Below are 23248 nucleotides of genomic sequence, written 5' to 3'. Positions count from 1 at the left end.
TTTATTAGTGCAGGAAGGAACTGCAGATGCTGGTTTACACCCTAGACACAAAATGCTGGAGTAACTCAGCGGGTCAGGCAGCATCTCTGGAGAGAAGGAATGGGTCGAGACACTTCTTCAGACTGAGCGTCTCCCCATGACTCTCATGTCTTCTATTGGTATTGTTTCGTCTTTGTTAACGTCCCTTTCCTTCTTAAAGATCTGAAAGCTTGAACGCAACATCTCTCAAAAAGCATCAACTATGATGCTTTTTGCTCTTTGGCGCAGCGGGTAGAGCTGCTGCCTCACAGCGCCAGAGGCCCAGGTTCACTCCGGACCTTGGGTGCTGCCTGTGTGGAGTTTACACTTTCTCTCCGTGACCACGTTGGTTTTCTCTTGGTGCTCCGGTTTCCTCGAAAAAATCGTGGGTGTTTGCAGGTTCATTAGGGCTCCGTAAATTGCCGCTCGCGTGCCGGGAGTGGATGTGGAAGTGGGATTATACAGAACTAGTGTGAATGAGTGATCGATGGTCGATGCTGACTCGGTGGTTTGAAGGACCTGTTTCTTTCAATTTCATTCCATTCTGCCCTGCAGCGCCAAAGACCCGAGTTCGATCCTGACTCCGGGCGAGGTCTGAACGGAGTTCATACGTTCTCCCTGTGACCGCGTGGATTTTCTCCAGGTGCTCTGGTTTCCTCCCAACTCCAAAGACCGACAGGTTTGTAGCTTAATTGCCATTTGTAAACTGCACATTGTCCCTAGTGTGCAGGATAGTGCTAGCGTACATGGTGATCGCTGGTCGGGACGGACTCGATGGACTGAAGGTGCCTGTTTCCACGGTGTATCTCGAAAGTCCAAAATCTAAAGATGTCTTAGCCCCCAGCAATTGGTAGCCAGCTGGCACCTTGGCCTCTGACGTGTGATGCCAGAATATTCTTTCTAATCCTCAGACCAAGACACTGACTGAGTGAATTTTCACTCATGGTTCAAGGGTTAACACAAGCGGGAGTGGGCTCCTCAAGATATCACGAAGTTTCTTGCACTGGGGTGGAAAATGGCACAGTAGTTGCTGCCTTACTGCACCAGAGACCCGGGTCCAATAGACAATAGGTGCAGGCCATTCGGCCCTTCGAGCCAGCACCGCCATTCAATGTGATCATGGCTGATCATTCTCAATCAGTACCCCGTTCCTGCCTTCTCCCCATACCCCCTGACTCCGCTATCCTTAAGAGCTCTATCTAGCTCTCTCTTGAATGCATTCAGAGAATTGGCCTCCACTGCCTTCTGAGGCAGAGAATTCCACAGATTCACAACTCTCCGACTGAAAAAGGTTTTTCCTCATCTCAGTTCTAAATGGCCTACCCCTTATTCTTAAACTGTGGCCCCTTGCTCTGGACTCCCCCAACATTGGGAACATGTTTCCTGCCTGTAACGTGTTCAACCCCTTAATAATCTTATACGTTTCAATAAGATCCCCTCTCATCCTTCTAAATTCCGGTGTATACAAGCCTAGTCGCTCCAGTCTTTCAACATATGACAGTCCCGCCATTCCGGGAATTAACCTAGTAAACCTACGCTGCATGCCCTCAATAGGAAGAATATCCTTCCTCAAATTTGGAGACCAAAACTGCATTCTGTCCATGGGTGCCGTCTGTACGGAGTTCGTATGTTCTCCCTGTATTGGCGTGGGGTTTTTTCTGGGTGCTCCGGTTTTCTCCCAGATCCCAAAGATGTACAGGTATGTACGTAGGTTAATTCGCTTATGTAAAATTGTCCCTCGTGTGTAGGATAGACCTAGTGTACGGGGATCGCTGGTCGGTGCGGACTCAGTGGGCCGAAGGGCCTGTTTCCACACTGTGTCTCTAAAGTCTCACATGCCCTCCAATACATTCTGCATATCAGCGCAAAAGCTGAACTACAAAATTGTTGGTGTTTTTTGTTAGTAGAAACATTTTCACTTACTATTCCTCTGTTCTGAGACAAAGCACTTTAAGAGCAGTCAGAAGTCTCCACGAAGGTCCATCGTCTCCAAACGTCAAGTTTCTGAAAACAAACAAGAATTCTTTAGTACCAGCGTCCACAACATATAAATGAACCACAAATTATTATTTTTTTTAAATGGGAACCCAAAAAAAAATTGCAGACACTGCAAATTATAGAACAGGAAACTCTGGAAATACTCAGCGAAAACAGAAAATAGAAAAACGGAATGATGAAAGTAACTGGACCCGAAACCTTAGTTTAGTTTCTATTTCTACAAACCATGACTTTCGGCATGACTGCCATGCGTCAGAAATGAAACGAAGTATATTTAGGCACAATTGCATCAAGTCAGCAGTGGCTCAGCTGGTAGATCTGCTGCCTCACAGCGCCAGAGACCCGGCTATGACCCGCAGTCATTGAAGGGGCCGCGGTCGAGGACAGACCAGGTGGGAGTCAGAGGACGCTTCGCCGGGAACAAAGGAGGACGCAGTGCGGGGGGGCCGTCGTGAGGTAGGGGTGGAACAAGGAGGAACTGATGTGGGGGGATCACCGTGGTGGGGGGGGGGGGGGGAGAACAATGGAGGACCAGGCATGAGGGAACCAAAGTGAGGGGGGGGGGGGGGGGGGGGAATGGAGAACAAGGAGGACCCGGCCTGGGATACTCTGTAACTTTGTTGTCGCCCTTGACGTGGTGACTCTTTGCGTACCTTTGGTATGCAAAACAAAGAACTTCGCTGTGACCTAATAACAAAGTATTCTTTCATTCATTCATGATCTCGGGTGCTGTCTGTGTGGAGCTTGCACATTCTGCCTGTGACCGCATAGGTTTCCTCCAAGTGCTCCTGTTTCACTCCGCATCCCAAACATGTGCGAGTTTTGTAGGTCAATTTTCTGTTTACTTCATTTTATTATTGTCGCGTGCACTGCGGTACAGGGAAAAGATTTTTGTTGCTTGCTCTCCAGCCAGTGAAAAGACTATACACGATCACAATCAAGCTGTCCACGGCGTATAAATACAGGACAAGCGAATAAATGTTTAGTGCAAGATAACGCCCGGTAAAGTCCGTTTAAAGATGGTCGAGGGTCTCCAATGAGGGGGATCAGGTCCGCTCTCTAGTTGGTGAAAAGGTGGTTCGGTTGCCTGATGTATGGCCTCTATAAATAGACAATAGGCAATAGGTGCAGGCGTAGGCTATTCGGCCCTTCGAACCAGCACCGCCATTCAATGTGATCATGGCTGATCATTCTCAATCAGTACCCCGTTCCTGCCTTCTCCCCATACCCCTGACTCCGCTATCCTTAAGAGCTCTCTCCAGCTCTCTCTTGAATGCATTCAGAGAATTGGCCTCCACTGCCTTCTGAGGCAGAGAATTCCACAGATTCACAACTCTCTGAGTGAAAAAGTTTTTCCTCGTCTCAGTTCTAAATGGCCTACCCCTTATTAGACAATAGACAATAGACAATAGGTGCAGGAGTAGGCCATTCAGCCCTTCGAGCCAGCACCGCCATTCAATGCGATCATGGCTGATCACTCTCAATCAGTACCCCGTTCCTGCCTTCTCCCCATACCCCCTCACTCCGCTATCCTTAAGAGCTCTATCCAGCTCTCGCTTGAAAGCATCCAACGAACTGGCCTCCACTGCCTTCTGAGGCAGAGAATTCCACACCTTCACCACCCTCTGACTGAAAAAGTTCTTCCTCATCTCCGTTCTAAATGGCCTACCCCTTATTCTCAAACTGTGGCCCCTTGTTCTGGACTCCCCCAACATTGGGAACATGTTATCTGCCTCTAATGTGTCCAATCCCCTAATTATCTTATATGTTTCAATAAGATCCCCCCTCATCCTTCTAAATTCCAGTGTATACAAGCCCAATCGCTCCAGCCTTTCAACATACGACAGTCCCGCCATTCCGGGAATTAACCTAGTGAACCTACGCTGCACGCCCTCCATAGCAAGAATATCCTTCCTCAAATTTGGAGACCAAAACTGCACACAGTACTCCAGGTGCGGTCTCACCAGGGCCCGGTACAACTGTAGCAGGACCTCTTTGCTCCTATACTCAACTCCTCTTGTTACGAAGGCCAACATTCCATTGGCTTTCTTCACTGCCTGCTGTACCTGCATGCTTCCTTTCATTGACTGATGCACTAGGACACCCAGATCTCGTTGAACTCCCCCTCCTCCTAACTTGACACCATTCAGATAATAATCTGCCTTTCTATTCTTACTTCCAAAGTGAATAACCTCACACTTATCTACATTAAACTGCATCTGCCATGTATCCGCCCACTCACACAACCTGTCCAAGTCACCCTGCAGCCTTATTGCATCTTCCTCACAATTCACACTACCCCCCAACTTAGTATCATCTGCAAATTTGCTAATGGTACTTTTAATCCCTTCGTCTAAGTCATTAATGTATATCGTAAATAGCTGGGGTCCCAGCACCGAACCTTGCGGTACCCCACTGGTCACTGCCTGCCATTCCGAAAGGGACCCATTTATCCCCACTCTTTGCTTTCTGTCTGTCAACCAATTTTCTATCCATGTCAGTACCCTACCCCCAATACCATGTGCCCTAATTTTGCCCACTAATCTCCTATGTGGGACCTTGTCGAAGGCTTTCTGAAAGTCGAGGTACACCACATCCACTGACTCTCCCTTGTCAATTTTCCTAGTTACATCCTCAAAAAATTCCAGTAGATTTGTCAAGCATGATTTCCCCTTCGTAAATCCATGCTGACTCGGAATGATCCCGTTACTGCTATCCAAATGCTCAGCAATTTCGTCTTTTATAATTGACTCCAGCATCTTCCCCACCACTGATGTCAGACTAACTGGTCTATAATTACCCGTTTTCTCTCTCCCTCCTTTCTTAAAAAGTGGGATAACATTTGCTATCCTCCAATCCACAGGAACTGATCCTGAATCTATAGAACATTGAAAAATGATCTCCAATGCTTCCACTATTTCTAGAGCCACCTCCTTAAGTACTCTGGGATGCAGACCATCAGGCCCTGGGGATTTATCAGCCTTCAGTCCCATCAGTCTACCCAAAACCATTTCCTGCCTAATGTGGATTTCCTTCAGTTCCTCCATCACCCTAGGTTCTCCGGCCCCTAGAACATTTGGGAGATTGTGTGTATCTTCCTCAGTGAAGACAGATCCAAAGTAACGGTTTAACTCGTCTGCCATTTCTTTGTTCCCCATAATAAATTCCCCTGCTTCTGTCTTCAAGGGACCCACATTTGCCTTGACTATTTTTTTCCTCTTCACGTACCTAAAAAAACTTTTGCTATCCTCCTTTATATTAATGGCTAGTTTACCCTCGTACCTCATCTTTTCTCCCCGTATTGCCTTTTTAGTTAACTTTTGTTGCTCTTTAAAAGAGTCCCAATCCTCTGTCTTCCCACTCTTCTTTGCTATGTTATACTTCCTCTCCTTAACTTTTATGCTGTCCCTGACTTCCCTTGTCAGCCACAGGTGTCTCTTACTCCCCTTAGAGTCTTTCCACCTCTTTGGAATAAATTGATCCTGCAACCTCTGCATTATTCCCAGGAATACCTGCCATTGCTGTTCTACCGTCTTCCCTGCTAGGGCCTCCTTCCAGTCAATTTTGGCCAGCTCCTGCCTCATGCCTCTGTAATCCCCTTTGCTATACTGTAATACCGACACTTCCGATTTTCCCTTCTGCCTTTCCATTTGCAGAGTAAAACTTATCATGTTGTGATCACTGCCTCCTAATGGCTCTTTTACCTCTAGTCCCCTTATCAGACCAGGATCATTACACAACACTAAATCCAGAATTGCCTTCTCCCTGGTAGGCTCCAGTACAAGCTGTTCTAAGAATCCATCTCGAAGGCACTCTACAAACTCTCTTTCCTGGGGTCCATTTCCAACCTGATTTTCCCAGTCTACCTGCATGTTGAAATCTCCCATAACCACCGTAGCATTACATTTTTGACACGCCAATTTTATCTCCTGATTCAACTTGATTATTCTTGAACTGTGGCCCCTGGTTCTGAAATTGCTGTGAGTGTGTCGGGACTGGATGTGAAAGTAGGATAACGGAACAGGTGTGAACGGGTGGGCAACGGTCAGAGTCGACTCAATGGGCCGAAGGGCCTGTTTCTACACTGCGTTTCTCAATCGACCTTTCAACGTCGTTTATTGTCATATGTACAAGTGTGGTGAGGTACAATGAAAATCTTGCTGACAGCAGCATCACAGGAATATAGACCCAGACAACATTTTAACATAAAATTATATGTAATACATAAATTTAAATTATATTATATTAAATTTAAATTATATTACATGTTATAAATTAAATTATATATAGATTTAAACATATAAAATTATAAAAGGACGAGACAAGCTAGATGCTGGATCATGGCTGATCTCTGCCTCTTAAACCCATTTTAACCACATGGTATGCCAGCTGCTCAGAAAAGGACAGGAAGGCCCTTCAGAGGGTCATCACGACGGCCCAGAAGATCATCGGCTGCTCACTGCCCTCCCTGGAGCACCTGTTCAGCCTACGCTGCCTCAGTAGAGCAGGCAAAATAATAAAAGATCCATCCCACCCCGGCCACCGTCTGTTTGTTCATCTGCCCTCTGGTCGACGTTTCAGGTCGATCAAATCCCGAACAAACAGACTTAAGAACAGTTTTTACCCCAGGGCCATACGAGAACTGAACACTACCTTCTGCACTAGGCAACACAGTTAAAACTTTTGTACTTAATATAATTGTATTTATTTGTTTTTGCATTTATTGCATATATGTTTTTACGCACCGTCAGGATTGGCTATTTTTTAATTTCGTTGTACTCGTTGCAATGACAATAAATGAATATTATTATTATTATTATTATTATTATTTCCTGCCTTCTCCCCATAACCCTTGACACCCGTTCTAACCAAGAATTTGTCTATCTCCACCTTAAAATTATCCTCCGTCTTGGACTCCACAGCCCTCCTGTGGCAATGAGTTCCACCGATTAACTATTCTCTGACTAAAGAAGTTGCTCCTCACCTCCTTTCTAAAAGAGCAGCATTTAATTCTGAGGCTATGACCTCTGGTCCTAGACTCTCCCACCAGTGGAAACGTCCTTTCCACATCCATCCTTTCATTGTTCTGTAAGTTTTTAATGAGGTTCAATAGTTGTGCCTCTCCCATATCCTGATCTGATAAGAGCAGAATTAGGCCATTCGGCCCATCAATTGTACTTCGCCATTCAATCATGGCTGATCTATCTCTCCCTCCTAACCCCATTCTCCTGCCTCCTCCCCATAACCTCTGACATGCATGTCTCATTATCATGCCAGGTGGTGCACCTACCTTCTGAAGTGTTGGGGGAGAACCATGATAATCATATGAATTATTCCTTCACACTTTCTCAGCAACAAATATGTGTTAATGGGTTCTCAATCTTTTCCCCAAAAGGTCCTCCAGTGCTCCCAAGTCATGGGTGCAGATTTAGGCCATTCGGCCCATCGAGTCTGCTCCGCCATTCATTCATGGCATATCTACCTTTTCCTCTTTTTCAGAAGAACGGTGGTGCAGCGGTAGAGTTGCTGCCTTACAGCGTCAGAGACCCGGGTTCGATCCCGACCGCAGGTGCTGTCAGTGCAGAGTTTGTACACTCTCCCCGTGACCTGCGTGGGTTTTCTCCGTGTGCTCCAGTTTCCTCCCACATTCCAAAGATGCACAGGTGTGCGGGTTAATTAGCTTCGGTAAATTGTCCCTAATGTGTGTAGGATAGTGTTAGTGTGCGGGGATCGCTAGTCATCGCGGGCTCGTTGGGCCGAATGGCCTGCTTCTCTAAACTAAACTAAATTCTCCACCCCATTCTCCTGCCTTCTCACCGTGACCTTGAAAGGCAAGGGGCACTAATACCCCAGGCCACACTGACAACAGATTAACGTGATTCTGGATTCAACCTGTCATATAAACCCAACGTTGAAGCACTACCTTCAACAGCTCACAGAATAGAAACATAGAAACACAGAAAATAGGTGCAGGAGTAGGCCATTCGGCCCTTTGAGCCAGCACCGCCATTCAATAAGATCACGGCTGATCATCCAAAATCAGTAGTGTAAGAAAATAACTGCAGATGCTGGTACAAATCGAAGGTATTTATTTCACAAAATGCTGGAGTAACTCAGCAGGTCAGGCAGCATCTCAGGAGAGAAGGAATGGGTGACGTTTCGGGTCGAGAAGGGTCTCGATACAAAATCAGTAACCCGTTCCGGCTTTTTCCCCATATCCCTTGATTCCCTTGGCCCTAAGAGCTAAATCTAACTTTCTCTTGAAAACTGACTGCCGGGCAAGCAGTTTGAAACGGTGCTTTAAGCCATCTAGAGGCATTCCATTGGTACTGCCATAAATGCTTCATGTTCCGATGACTACGAGAACAAAATATGGCACCAAACCACAGGGAGATAATTTTTTTCCAAAACCAATAGCAAAAGCACCATTCTCAGTGAATGCATTCAAAAACACACCCTGTCCTTGCCAATCAGCAATGCATTAAAAAACACACCCTGTCCTTGCCAATCAGCAATGCATTAAAAAACACACGCAGTCCTTGCCAACCAATGCATTAAAAAATACATGCAGTCCTTGACAATCAGCAATGCATTAAAAACACACGCAGTCCTTGCCAATCAGCAATGCATTAAAAAACACACAAAGTCCTTGCCAATCAGCAATGCATTAAAAAACACACGCAGTCCTTGCCAATCAATGCATTAAAAATACATGCAGTCCTTGCCAACCAACAATGCATTAAAAACACACGCAGTCCTTGCCAACCAATGCATTAAAAAACGTACCCTGACCTTGCCAATCAGCAATGCATTAAAAAACACATCCAGTCCTTGCCAACCAACAATGCATCAAAAACACACGCAGTCCTTGCCAGCCAATGCATTAAAAAACGTATCCTGACCGTGCCAATCAGCAATGCATTAAAAAACACATCCTGCCCTTGCCAATCAGCAATGCATTAAAATCACATTCTTGTCCTTGCAAATCAAAGTCATGATTTAAATGAAAGCAGGATGTGCTAAAACATTTCAGATGTCTGGAATCCGACGCAGACAGGTCTGCACCCTACAAACCATGCAACACACTTTGGGAACATTCGGATCAGTGTGCAAGCTGCAACAGAGAATGTTCTGAGCTGCTTTTTACAGGAGTCAGCAAGTCCAATGCTAAAAGTCCCCAGCACCCACCAGGTAGAATTCCTCAGATAGATTGAATTAATATTTATTTATTTATATATTCTAGTTCTATTTATTTACGTATTGTTATTTATATATAATATAATATATTCCTTTATTCGTCCCACACCGGGGAAATTTACACATATTTATATTTTGAAGGTATTTATTCACAAAATGCTGGAGTAACTCAGCGGGTCAGGCAGCATCTCAGGAGAGAAGGAATGGGTGACGTTTCGGACCTTCGATTTGTACCAGCATCTGCAGTTATTTTCTTATATTTATATATTGATTGATTATAATTGATTTATATTAATATTGATTTCTCCAATTACAAGTAACGCTTGCTTTCCCTCTCTCTCTCTCAGTCCCTCCCCATCCAAATTCTCTGACTAGTTCCATCGTCCTCCTGATTAAATATTATTGATTGTGTGCCTCGTTGTCACCTTCCCCTCAGCTAACAATATACCATTCTGCATTCCCTTGAGCTTCGTCCCCTTTGATCAGTTTTCACACCTGAGCTTTCCATATCTCCCTCCCCCCTGACTCGCAGTCTGAAGAAGGGTCTTGACTCAAAACGTCACCCATTCCTTTTCTCCAGAGATGCTGCCCGTCTCGCTGAGTTACTCCAGCATTTTGTGTCTATCTTTAGTCTTTCCGCCGTCTGGATAGCACACAACAAGAAAGCTTTTTACTGTACCTCGGTACACGTGATAATGAACTAAGCTCAACAAAACCAAAATGTCATTATGCAGATAAAATGTGGCAATTTTAGGCCATTTGGCCCATAAAGTCCACCCCACCATTCAATCATGGCTGATCTAGACAATAGGCAATAGACGCAGGAGTAGGCCATTCGGCCCTTCGAGCCAGCACCGCCATTCAATGTGATCATGGCTGATCATTCTCAATCAGTACCCCATTCCTGCCTTCTCCCCATACCCCCTGCACTATCTTTAAGAGCTCTATCTAGCTCTCTCTTGAATGCATTCAGAGAATTGGCCTCCACTGCCTTCTGAGGCAGAGAATTCCAGATTCACAACTCTCTGACTGAAAAAGTTTTTCCTCATCTCCGTTCTAAATGGCCCCTTGTTCTGGACTCCCCCAACATTGGGAACATGTTTCCTGCCTCTAACGTGTCCAACCCCTTAATAATCTGATACGTTTCGATAAGATCCCTCTTTCGATAAGAGGGATCTAGCTTTCCCTCTTAATCCCATTCTCCTGCCTTTTCTCCATAACCCCCGACACTCTTACTAATTAAGAATCTATCCATCTCTGCCTTAAAAATATCCGTTGACTTGGCCTCCATGGACTTCTGTGGCAATGAATTCCACAGATTCACCACCCTCTGACTAAAGAAATTCCTCCTCATCTTCTTTCCAAAGGAAAGTCTATTAATTCTGAGGCTCTGACCTCTGCTCCTAGACTCTCCCACTACTGGAAACATCTTTTCTGCATCCACTCTATCCACGCCACTCACTATTCGGTAAGTTTCAACAAGGTCCCCTCTCGTCCGTCTAAACTCCAGCGAGTACAGGCCCAGTGCCGTTAAACGCTCATCATAGGTTAACCCACTCAATGGGTCTCGATGTGCCGAATGGCCTAATTCTTCCCTTTCTCTATTCAAGTTATTTAAGTTGCCGACGTAGCCCCAGCGATACTTACTCCAAGAGACCGTTGTCTTGAAGGAATGAAAGCTTCCCATTCAGTAGCTTGTCCATTGGGGAAAGGTGATTGCAAAGAATATCTGCAATCCAATACCAAAAATATGACATTAATATTCACTGTGTTTTAAATCATCTTTTCATATCTGTAACAAGTTGGCATTTGTGATGAAAAGCCAAAGTCCAACTACAATGAAGTTCACGCACATTCCCTGACACATTTAATTACTAATCACAGGAGAACCCAGTGAAGGGACAAGAAGGGAATCACTGCACTTAATGAAAAGAGACGGAGAGGCAGGGGGTAAATTTTAACCTAACTGGCTAAAAGGAAACACATGCCTTTAGACGTACCACTGGTACCACACAATGCAGGACTTTATTCTGCTATAAAGTCCATTTGAAAGTTCACATCTGGCAGGCGAACCTTCCACCCAGTGACGCGGGTTGGGTTAAAATAACCATCAAACATCTGTGCTCTGATAGTTTACAAGAAATCGGCACGGGGGTGGCGCAGCGGTAGAGTTGCTGCCTTACAGCGCCAGGGACCCGGGTTCGATCCCGACTACGGGCGCTGTCTGTAAGGAGTTTGTACGTTCTCCCCGTGACCTGCATGGGTTTTCTCCGAGATCTTCGGTCTCCTCCCGCACCCCAAAAACGTACAGGTTTGTCGGTTAATTGGCTAGGTGTAAATGTAAAAAAATGTCCCTGGTGTGTGTTGGATGGTGTTAGTGGGCACTCACATTTCGGAGGACCTAACATGGTCCAATAACACTGCTGCACTGGTCAAGAAGGCACAGCAACGACTGTTCTACCTAAGAACACTGAAGAAGTCTGGTCTACCCCAACAGCTGCTGACAACATTCTACCGCTGCACCATAGAGAGCATCCTAACATCCTAATCCCTGTGTGGTACCTCAGCTGCACGGAGGCAGAGAGGAAAGCTCTTCAGCAGGTAGTCCATAGAGCTCAGAGGACCATCGGAACACAGCTAACAGCCTTGGAGGGCATCTACAATGCACGATGCCTCAGGAACGCCACCAGCATCCACAAAGACTCTTCACACCCCTGCAACAGTCTGTTTGAACTTCTACCATCGGGCAGACGATACAATGCCTTCTACGCCCGCACCTCCAGACTCAGGAACAGCTTCATCCCCAGGGCCATAGCTGCTATGAACCGGTCCTGCTGAGCCGGATGGTCACATCGCACAGTGATCAGGCACAGATCTACTTGCATTTTATTCTGTTTTAAAACTGTTACAATTTGTTTCATTGGGTTGTTTAAATTAATACTGACTAGCTAATTAATTTATTGCATCGTATGGGAGGTGCATTCCCAATCTCGTTGTATCCCTGTACAATGACAATAAGCAAGAAGGACTTCGGGCTTTTTTGCACTAGTGTAGGGGTTATTAATTTATTGATTTTTTTGTTGTTTATTCTATGTTTTCCATGAATATTATGTTTATGCTGCTACAAGTAAGAATTGCTTTGTTCCATTGTTGGTATAAATGACAATGAAACAATCAGAAGTTCATTAGTTATAAGAGCAGAATTAGGCTACAAGTCAACTCCACCATTGAATCATGGCTGATCTATCTCTCCCTCTCAACCTCATTCTCTTACCTTCTCCCCATAACCCTTGACACCCGTACTAATCAAGAATCTATCCACCTCTGCCTTAAAAACATCCAGACTTTTGACTCGAGCTCAATGTTGATGCATGAAGCAGTTTTCCAAACCTCTCGGCTTAAGTTATTTGATGGGATTCTGAATAAAGGGGAAAAGGTGTGGAAGTGTTTAGTTTAGTTTAGAGATACAGCAAGGAAACAGGCCCTTCGGCCCACCGAGTCTGCACTGACCAGCGATCCCCGCACATTAACACTATCCTACACACACTAGCGACAATGTTTACATTTATACCCAGCCAATTAACCTACAAACATGTACATCTTTGGAGTGCGGGAGGAAACCGAACTCCTGAGTGAAAACCCATGCTGGTCCCGGGGAGAACGTACAAACTCCATACAGAAAAGCACCCGTAGTAAGGTTTGAACCCGGGTCTCTGGCGCTCTCCCACCGTACCGCCCTTAAAGAAGGCCGGAGAACTGAAGAATAATAATAATAATAATAATAATAATGCATTACATTTATATAGCGCTTTTCAAACACTCAAAGACGCTTTACAGGGATTACTAGAACATAGAGAAGAAAATAAATAGATAAATAAGTAAACGAACAGAAAAAGGAGACAGAAGGTGAGGTGACGGTCAGTGGTTGAAGGCAGTGCTGAACAGGTGAGACTTCAGTGTTGTTTTGAATGTGGTGAGTGTGGAGGAGTCTCTGACGGTTTGGGGTAGTGAGTTCCATAGGGTGGGAGCAGCGATGGAGAAAGCCCTGTCCCCCCAGGATCTGAGTTTGGTCCGGATGGGGGGGGACAGGAGGTTAGCAGCAGCAGAGCGGAGGGTGGAGGTGGGAGTGTGTCTGTGGAGGAGGTCAGTCAGGTAGGATGGGGCCAGGTTATGGAGGGCTTTGTAGGTCATGAGGAGGATTTTGTACTGGATTCTCTGGGGGATGGGGAGCCAGTGGAGCTTGTAAAGGACAGGGGTGATATGGTCACGGATTGGGGAGTGGGTGAGTAGACGGGCAGCGGAGTTTTAAATGTATTGAAGTTTACTGATGATTTTTGAGGGTGAGCCATAGAGGAGGCTGTTGCAGTAGTCCAGACGGGAGGTGATGAAGGCGTGGATGAGGGTTTCTGCAGCTGTGGAGGAGAGGGATGGACGGAGACGGGCGATGTTTTTGAGGTGGAAGAAGGCTGTCTTGGTGATGTGTTTGATGTGTTTGTCGAAGGAGAGGGTTTGATCAAAGATGATTCCAAGATTCCGGATGTGAGGGGAGGTGGATACTGGGAGACCATCAATATTGAGGATGAAGTTTTGGGTGGATAACAAATCCACCCTTGCCTCTGCTTAGGTGTAAGAGCCTCACCTTTGTCAACATACACCGCACTGTGGAGGTTATGGGTTGCCACAAACCCGTACTCCAAGAGGAGCCGCTGGTTGTCATGAGCACCGTAGCAGATAAAAACCTGCTCGTGTCTCCTGCACCTTGTCAGTGTTCTGATCTCATAACATCGACTTTGTTGGTTGAAGGCAGCTGACACCTGAAAACATTAATAAAAGAAGACACAAGTTAAACCTGATCTGTAAACAGTTCGGGGTGCAGAACAAGGGCGGTCACGGTGGCGCAGCGGTAGAGTTGCTGCCTTACAGCGAATCCAGCGCCGGAGACCCGGGTTCGATCCCGACTACGGGTGCTGTCTGTACGGAGTTTGTACGTTCTCCCCGTGACCTGCGTGGGTTTTTTCCTTTGGTTTCCTCCCACACTCCAAAGACATACAGGTATGTAGGTTAATTGGCTTGGTAAATGCAAAAATTGTCCCGAGTGGGTATAGTGTTATGTGTGGGGATCGTTAGTCGGCGCGGACCCGGTGGGCCGATAGGCCCTGTTTCTGCACTGTATCTCTTATCTAAACGAAAACATTTGTAAAATATCACAGACATTGGATGGCAAGGATTAAGGGAAACCAATCTGCTTGGGGAAGAGAGGAAAGTGAGAGCAAAGCACAGCAAATAGAGTCAAGAGCACTGACAACCAGTGGAAAGGGTAGCCATGAATAATTAAGGTCAAGGTCAGAAGTGATAGGAGTAGAATTAGGCCATTCAGCCCATCAACCCTCCTCCGCCCTCCTGACCCCATTCTCCTGCCTTCTCCCAAGAACCCCTGACACCCGTACTAATCAAGAATCTGTCTATCTCTGCCTTGAAAAATATCCACTGACTTGGCCTCCACAGCCTTCTATGGCAAAGAATTCCACAGATTTACCATCAAAGGGCCGAATGGTCTCCTCCTGCACTATTTTCTATGTTTCTATATTTCTAATTAAAGGACATTCCTTTAGGAAGAAGGAGGAATTTCTTTCATCAGAGGGTAGCTAATTTGAGGAATTCATTGTCACAGAAGGCAGTGGAGGCCCAGTCAATGGATATTTTTAAGGCAGAGATAGATAGATTCTTGATTAGATCGGTATCAGGGGTTATGGGGAGAAAGCAGGAGAATGGGGTTGGGAGGGAGAGGTAGATCAGCCATGAATGAATGGTGGAGCAGCCATGATGGGCCGAATGGCCTAATTCTGCTCCTATCACTTATGACATCTGACCTTATGCCCTGTAGAGAGTTCATACGTTCTCCCCGTGACCTGCGTGGGTTTTCTCCGAGATCTTCGATTTCCTCCCATACTCCAAAAATGCACCAGTTTGTAGGTTAATTGGCTTGGCATAATTGCAAATTGTCCCTAGTGTGTGTAGGGCAGTGTCAATGTGCGGGGACCGCTGGGTCGGTGCGGACACCGTGGGCAGAAGGGCCTGTTTCCGCGCTGTATCTCTAAACTAAAGCAAAAACTAAACATGCACTGGATTGCCTTCTCACCTGAGCAGCAGGTGAGTGGTTCAGCAGGTCTAAATATGGTGCCAAAGCATAGACATCGGGCTCTCTGGATAAGAACTCGCTCTTCTTGTGCTCCATGTAAACAGTCCTGGTGTTGACACTGCACCAAGCCCAACGCAAGGCATCGTATGTAAAAATATTCTCAACGCCTTCAGAAAACAAGGGCTGCAAAGAATTGACGAAGCGTTTGGAGTCCAGGTGCAGCCCTTGTACTGCATTCCTCTGCTCCCGGAACTTCTTAATCAAAGGGCTGGGAACCAGTCTTATTAATTCCTCTGCAAAATATGCCGGGCACGTGTACGAATTGGGCAAGGCGTCGATGTAAGGTTTCCACGGAGACCCGCTCCCAAAATGCCTCTCGGCGATGAGGAATGTGCACAAGGCCTGGAGAGGAGACAAACGGGGCTTCCACCTGGAAAAGAACAAATCAAAGATAGACACAAAAAGCTAGAGTAACATAGACATAGAAAATAGGTGCAGGAGTAGGCCATTCGGCCCTTCGAGCCTGCACCGCCATTCAATATGATCATGGCTGATCATCCAGCTCAGTAGCCTGTACCTGCCTTCTCTCCATACCCTCTGATCCCTTTAGCAAAAAGGGCCACATCTAACTCCCTCTTAAATATAGCCAATGAACTGGCCTCAACTACCTTCTGTGGCAGAGAATTCCACAGACTCACCACTCTCTGTGTGAAGAAATGTTTTCTCATCTCGGTCCTAAAAGACTTCCCCCTTATCCTTAAGCTGTGACCACTGGTTCTGGACTCCCCCAACATCGGGAACAATCTTCCCGCATCTAGCCTCTCCAACCCCTTAAGAATTTTATATGTTTCTATAAGATCCCCCCTCAGTCTTCTAAATTCCAGCGAGTACAAGCCCAGTCTATCCAGTCTTTCCTCATATGCAAGTCCAGCAAGTCCGCCATCCCAGGGATTAATCTGGTGAACCTTCTCTGTACTCCCTCTAAGGCAAGAACGTCTTTCCTCAGGTTAGGAGACCAAAACTGCACACAATACTCCAGGTGCGGTCTCACCAAGGCCCTGTACAACTGCAGCAGAACCTCCCTGCTCCTAAACTCAAATCCTCTTGCTATGAATGCCAACATACCATTCGCTTTCTTCACTGCCTGCTGCACCTGCATGCTTGCTTTCAATGACTGGTGCACCATGACACCCAGGTCACGTTGCATCTCCCCTTCTCCCAATCGGTCACCATTCAGGTAATACTCTGCTTTCCTGTTCTTGCCGCCAAAGTGGATAACCTCACATTTATCCACATTATATTGCATCTGCCATGCATTTGCCCACTTGCCTAATCTATCCAAGTCACTCTGCAGCCTCCTAGCATCCTCCTCGCAGCTAACACTGCCACCCAGCTTCGTGTCATCCGCAAACTTAGAGATGTTGCATTCAATTCCCTCGTCCAAATCATTAATATACACTGTAAATAACTGGGGTCCCAGCACTGAGCCTTGCGGTACCCCACTAGTCACTGCCTGCCATTCCGAAAAGGACCCGTTTATTCCTACTCTTTGCTTCCTGTCTGCCAACCAATTTTCTATCCACCTCAAAACTGAACCCTCAATACCGTGTGCTTTAAGTTTGTACACCAATCTCCTATGTGGGACCTTGTCGAAGGCCTTCTGAAAGTCCAGATATAACACATCGACTGGTTCTCCCTTATCCACTCTACTAGTTACATCCTCAAAAAATTCTATAAGATTCGTCAGACATGATTTGCCTTTGGTAAATCCATGCTGACTTTGTCCGATGATTTCACCACTTTCCAAATGTAATGCTATCACATCTTTAATAACTGACTCTAGCATTTTCCCCACTACCGATGTTAGGCTAACTGGTCTATAATTCCCCGTTTTCTCTCTCCCTCTCTTTTTAAAAAGTGGGGTTACATTAGCTACCCTCCAGTCCTCAGGAACTACTCCAGAATCTAAAGAGTTTTGAAAAATTATCACTAATGCATCCACTATTTCTGAGGCTACTTCCTTAAGCACTCTGGGATGCAGCCTATCTGGCCCTGGGGATTTATCTGCCTTTAATCCATTTAATTTACCTAACACCACTTCCCGACTAACCTGGATTTCTCTCAGTTCCTCCATCTCATTAGACCACCGGTCCCCCGCTATTTCCAGCAGACGGTTTATGTCTTCCTTAGTGAAGACAGAACCAAAGTATTTGTTCAATTGGTCTGCCATCTCCTTGTTCCCTATGATCAATTCACCTGTTTCCGACTGCAAGGGACCTACATTTGCCTTAACTAATCTTTTTCTCTTGACATATCTATAAAAGCTTTTGCAGTCTGTTTTTATGTTCCTTGCCAGTTTTCCCCCTCATAATCTATTTTCCCTTTCCTAATTAAGCCCTTTGTCCTCCTCTGCTGGACTCTGAATTTCTCCCAGTCCTCTGGTATGCTACTTTTTCTGGCTAATCTGTATGCTTCATCTTTTGTTTTAATACTATCCTTGATTTCCCTTGTTAGCCACGGATGCACTACCTTTCCTGGTTTGTTCTTTTGCCAAACTAGGATGAACAATTGTTGTAGTTCATCCATGCGACCTTTAAATGCCTTCCAGGCATTTGTCAGGCAGCATCTCTGGAGAGAAGGAATGGTGATCTTTCGGGACGAGACCTTGTGCAGGCCTGGTGCACATTCCGCATAGCCGAGAGGCATTTTGGGAGCCAGTCTCCATGGAAACCTTACATCGATGGAGAGAAGGAATGGGTGACGTTTCGGGTCTCTTTTCTACATTTTAACTCTCCCAGTCCAATATTGTCTTGGCAAACAAGCTCTTGTTGTAAAAGCTTTTGCTGTTTAGACCAATAAGTGTTTTGAGATGTGTAGGACAGAACTGCAGATGCTGGTTTAAGACGATGATAGACAAAGATACGCAAAGTGCTGGAGTAACTCAGCGGGACAGGCAGCATCTCTGGAGAGAAGGAATGGGTGTCTTTTTGGATCGAGACCCTTCTTCGGAATGACGACCCAAAACGTCACCCGTTCCTTCTCTCCAGAGATGATGCCTGTCCCGCTGAGTTACTCCAGCTTTTTGTGTCCATCTCCGGTTTAAACCAGCATCTGCAGTTCCTTCCAAATTTTTCCGAAGTTGGTCCCAATGGAAGATGAGAGCAAGTCCTGCTCCACCCAGGATCAACGTACCTCTCGATGTATTCACCCAAGTAACTCCCGAGGACTGTGGTGGTGGTGAGCAGGCATTGCTCTGGTAGAGCAATAATAAGTTCTCCGGGCTGAACAGAAACAGGAAAACAAAGTAGGTTGGAGCAATAAAATGAACTGCAGATGCCGAAAGTCCAAAACAAAAACAGAGGAGGGTGGGAACATTCCGGAGGTGGCGCGGAGACAGTGTGCAGGGAAAGAGTCAATGTTTCCAGTCAAGGACCATGTGCCAGAACTAAAAACTACGTTGAATTACTTACAATACAATACTATGCAATATCTGTATAGATATCTGGAGCAGGGAGGTTCTGCTGCAGTTGTACAGGGCCTTGGTGAGACCGCACCTGGAGTATTGTGTGCAGTTTTGGTCTCCTAACCTGAGGAAAGACGTTATTGCCTTAGAGGGAGTACAGAGAAGGTTCACCAGATTGATCCCTGGTATGGCGGGACTTACATATGAGGAAAGACTAGATAGACTGGGCTTGTACTCGCTGGAATTTAGAAGACTGAGGGGGGATCTTATAGAAACATATAAAATTCTTAAGGGGTTGGAGAGGCTAGATGCGGGAAAATTTTTCCCGATGTTGGGGGAGTCCAGAACCAGGGGTCACAGCTTAAGGATAAGGGGGAAGTCTTTTAGGACCGAGATGAGAAAACATTTCTTCACATAGAGAGTGGTGAGTCTGTGGAATTCTCTGCCACAGAACGTAGTTGAGGCCAGTTCATTGGCTATATTTAAGAGGGAGTTAGATGTGGCCCTTTTTGCTAAAGGGATCAGGGGGTATGGAGAGAAGGCAGGTACAGGCTACTGAGCTGAATGATCAGCCATGATCATATTGAATGGCGGTGCAGGCTCGAAGGGCCGAATGGCCTACTCCTGCACCTATTTTCTATGTTTCTATGTTTCTATCTTTTATTGTCATTGTACAAGTGCAACGAGATTTTTGAATGTCACTTCCATATCGATGCTAGCAAATATATAAATAAATCACGGTGAAAATGAAAACAATAAAGGGGGCGGGGAGGGAAGGAATAAAAAATGGAAACAAGGTAAAGTGCAAAAAATAAGATTCATGCAGGGGTCAGTTGTGCCAGATAACCCTGGGGGGCAGATCATCGTGGCGGGCTTTCAGCAGGACCGATTCAGAGCAGCTATAGATTTTAGATTTTTTTTAGAGATACAGCGCGGAAACAGGCCCTTCAGCCCATCGGGTCTGCGCCGCCCAGCGATCCCCGCACATTAACACTATCCTACCCACCCGAGGGACAATTTTTACTTTTTTTTTTGCCCAGCCAATTAACCTACATTCCTGTACGTCTTTGGAGTGTGGGAAGAAACCGAAGATCTCGGAGAAAACCCACGCAGGTCACGGGGACAACGTACAATCTCCGTACAGACGGCGCCCGTAGTCAGGATCGAACCCGGGTCTCCGGCGCTGCATTCGCTGTAATGCAGCAGCTCTACCGCTGCGCCACCGCGCCGCCATAGCTTCAGCTCTCGGGATAAACTTGAACTTGATATTTCCTCAAGCCAACGGGTTAAATCCGTGGCGGAAAAAAAATCTAACAGCTAAGTGTTCAACCTTAACATTTATTTTCCCATACCATCTGGCAAATGCAGATTGCCGGATGATAGAGTTGTTCTATCGCAAGCGGTAGAGTTGCTGCCAGACAGTGCCAGAGATCCAGGTTCGATCCTGACTACGGGTGCTGTCTGTACGGAGTTCGCACATTCTCCCTGAGACCGCGTGGGTTTTCTCCCGGTGCTCCGGTTCCCTCCCATATTTTAAAAAACCCACTCCAGACATCATTCTAGACGTCGATCAACCAATCTTTGAATGTGGGACAAAACCAGAGTATCCAGCGGCAACCCGGGGCATTACAGGCAGAACGTGCAAACTCCACAATGACAGCATCAGTGGTAGGGATTAAACCTTGTGCTGCGAGACAGTGGCTCCACTGGCTGCACCTTTGTGCCGTCCACATACAGCCAGGGCAAGCACTGGGCGAAGTGTTGTTGGAAAGAACTGCAGATGCTGGTTTACACCGAAGATAGACACAAAGTGCTGGAGTGACTCAGACTGGGACTGGCAGCATCTCTGGGGAGAAGGAATAGGTGACGTTTCGGGTCGAGACCCTTCTTCAAACTGAGTCAGGGGAGAGGGAGTCTTGAGATTTGGAAGGGGAAGGTGTGAAAAGTCAGATCAAGGCAGATGATGCTAAGGAAATGTAGAATGATACCTTGTTAGCTGAGGGGAAGGTGACAAGGAGGCATACAATCAGCAAAATGAATCAGCAGGACAGTGAAATGAATCGGAGAACTAGGGTGGCAGAGCGATGGAGAGAGACGGAAAGCAAGGGTTACTTGAAGTTAGGGAAATCAAGATCCATATTGCTAGGTTGTTAGCTGCCCAAGGGAAATATGAATGGCTGCTCCTCCAATTTATGTTGGGCCTCACTCTGACAGTGGAGGAAGACCAGGACAGAAAGGTCCACGTGGGAATGGGAGGACACTTCAAACCATTAGGACAATCAAACTGAGAAGCCAATCATCACATTAAACGACCAGGGCATTCGAAGAACCAAGGAGAGGGAAGTAGGAGAAGAAACCACTGAAAAAATAATCACTGACCTGGAGAGCTTTGGTGGTCATTAGTCCTCTGCCGATACCTGGACAAGAAGTTCATAAGTTCATCAGTGATAGGAGCAGAATTAGGTCATTTGGCCCATTAAGGCTACTCCGCCATTCAATCATGGCTGATCTATCTTCCCCTCTCAACACCATTCTCCTGCTTTGTCCCCATCACCCCTCACAACCGTACTAATCAAGAATCTGTCAATCTGCGCCTTAAAAATACCTATTGGAAAAAAATTTGAAAATTGTCCCTTGTGTGTTGGTGGATATTGTTAGTGTACGGGTGATCGCTGGCTGGCGCGGACTCGGTAGGCCGAAGAACCTGTCTCCGTGCTGTATCTGTACAGCTCTAAAGCTAAAGTCCTAAAGTCATGATCGAACTTGGGTCTTTGGCGTTGTACGGGGTGGCATGGTGGTGCAGCGGCAGAGTTGCTGCCTTACAGCGCCAGAGACCCGGGTTCGATCCTGACTGTCGGTGCTGTCTGTACGGAGTTTATACGATCTCCCGTGACCTGCGTGGGTTTTCTCCGGGTTCTCTGGTTTCCTCCCACATTACAAAGACGTACAGGTTTGCAGGCTCATTGGCTTGGATTCATTATACATTATCCCTGGTGTGTTGTCGCGTTAGTGTGCGGGGATCGCTGGTCGGTACGGACCTGATGGGCCGAAGGGCTTGTTTCCACGCTGTATCTCTAGACCAGACTAAACTAGGCTAAACTAAATTAAACTAAACTTGACAAACTATGCCACTGTCGTGCCTTGTAGGATTTTAGAGAAGGGTTCCTAATTAATCAGACCATTTGGATAATGGTGCAAGAGACACCTTGCAACAATTGCTTCGAGAGTCTCAGAACTGTTCAAGTCAAGTTTAAAGTCCGGTGCACTAGTGTGGTGAGTTACAGGAACAAGGAACAATCTTGCTCGCAGCAGCATTACAAGCAGAGCTGGGTACAAAACAAAACGGGCTGACAGGAGGGATGAACATTTAATTATAAAATACATTTCACCCAGTGACAAGCTGATTTCTCAAGGCGTTGTGCAGAAAGCACTCGATTAACCTCTGTTATCTCTCCACTGCCAGACTGAGTGCCGGTGGAGAATGGATTGAAACCACTTCCCAACACACAAATCCAAACAAGGTTTCAAGGTTCAAGGTTTCAAGGTCAGTTTATTGTCACATGTACCTATTTAAGGTACAGTGACATTTGAGTTACCATACAGCACCCTGAGGAAACCCACACAGTCACACGTCTAAACCAAAGAAACTAGAGGAACAAGATGGATCACTCCATTGAAATCGCGTATACTGAAGTGTGGTACGCAAAGGAGCCATTTTAGTATGCAAAACCCCACCGTCCGTTATGCCTCTCGCAGTGTAATCAGTGTTTTGGGGGAACAGTATGTGTGTGGTGATACCATTAAAATGCAGAATATATCTCATGTATCAATTCACAGAATTTTGTTATTTTTCTTTAAAAATATTTCTGCAAGTTTCTGCCTACTAAAATGGCGCCCTGACGTACTACGGTTTTTAGGGTCGAGTGGTCTATCTTGTTCCTCTAGTATCTTTGGTCTAAACTCCAGACAGGCAGCACCCGAGATCAAGATCGAACCCGGGTCTCTGGCGCTGGGAGGTAACAACTCTACCGCTGCACCACCGTGTCGCCCACAATAAATTGATTTATCCGGTGTTTAGACGCTAGGGCATCACCCGCTGAGTCTTTCTGGCATTTTCTGGATTCAAAGTGTGTGTTATTAATAACAAATGACATCCAATAGTCCCAAATAGAAACATAGAAAATAGGTGCAGGAGGAGGCCATTTGGCCCTTCGAGCCAGCACCGCCATTCATTGTGATTATGGCTGATCATCCACAATCAGTAACCTGTGCCTGCCTTCTCCCCATATCCCTTGATTCCGCTAGCCCTAGAGCTCTATCTAACCCTCTTTTAAATTCATCCAGTGAATTGGCCTCTACTGCCCTCTGTGGCAGAGAATTCCACAAATTCACAACTCTTTGGGTGAAAAAGTTTTTTCTCACCTCAGTTTTAA

The 23248-nt window shown here is 46.1% G+C and overlaps 1 protein-coding gene across 1 annotated transcript in view; it reads right to left on the bottom strand.

The window, feature by feature from the left end:
• setd4 (SET domain containing 4) overlaps positions 1–23248 on the bottom strand; it is a 77468-nt gene that overhangs the window by 28758 nt on the left and 25462 nt on the right. Inside the window, exons 4-9 of the mRNA XM_078409694.1 lie at positions 21195–21232; positions 18545–18633; positions 15353–15782; positions 13853–14027; positions 10861–10942; positions 1942–2022 (exon numbers count right to left, since the gene is read on the bottom strand). Of these exons, the coding sequence (XP_078265820.1) occupies positions 1942–2022; positions 10861–10942; positions 13853–14027; positions 15353–15782; positions 18545–18633; positions 21195–21232 (895 nt within the window). The remainder of the gene's footprint in view (positions 1–1941; positions 2023–10860; positions 10943–13852; positions 14028–15352; positions 15783–18544; positions 18634–21194; positions 21233–23248) is intronic.

Source organism: Rhinoraja longicauda, chromosome 12 (assembly GCF_053455715.1).
Source record: "Rhinoraja longicauda isolate Sanriku21f chromosome 12, sRhiLon1.1, whole genome shotgun sequence".
Lineage (NCBI taxonomy): Eukaryota > Metazoa > Chordata > Chondrichthyes > Rajiformes > Arhynchobatidae > Rhinoraja > Rhinoraja longicauda.
Note: the sequence above shows the minus strand (reverse complement) of the source record. Positions and strands in the feature narration are given on the sequence as shown.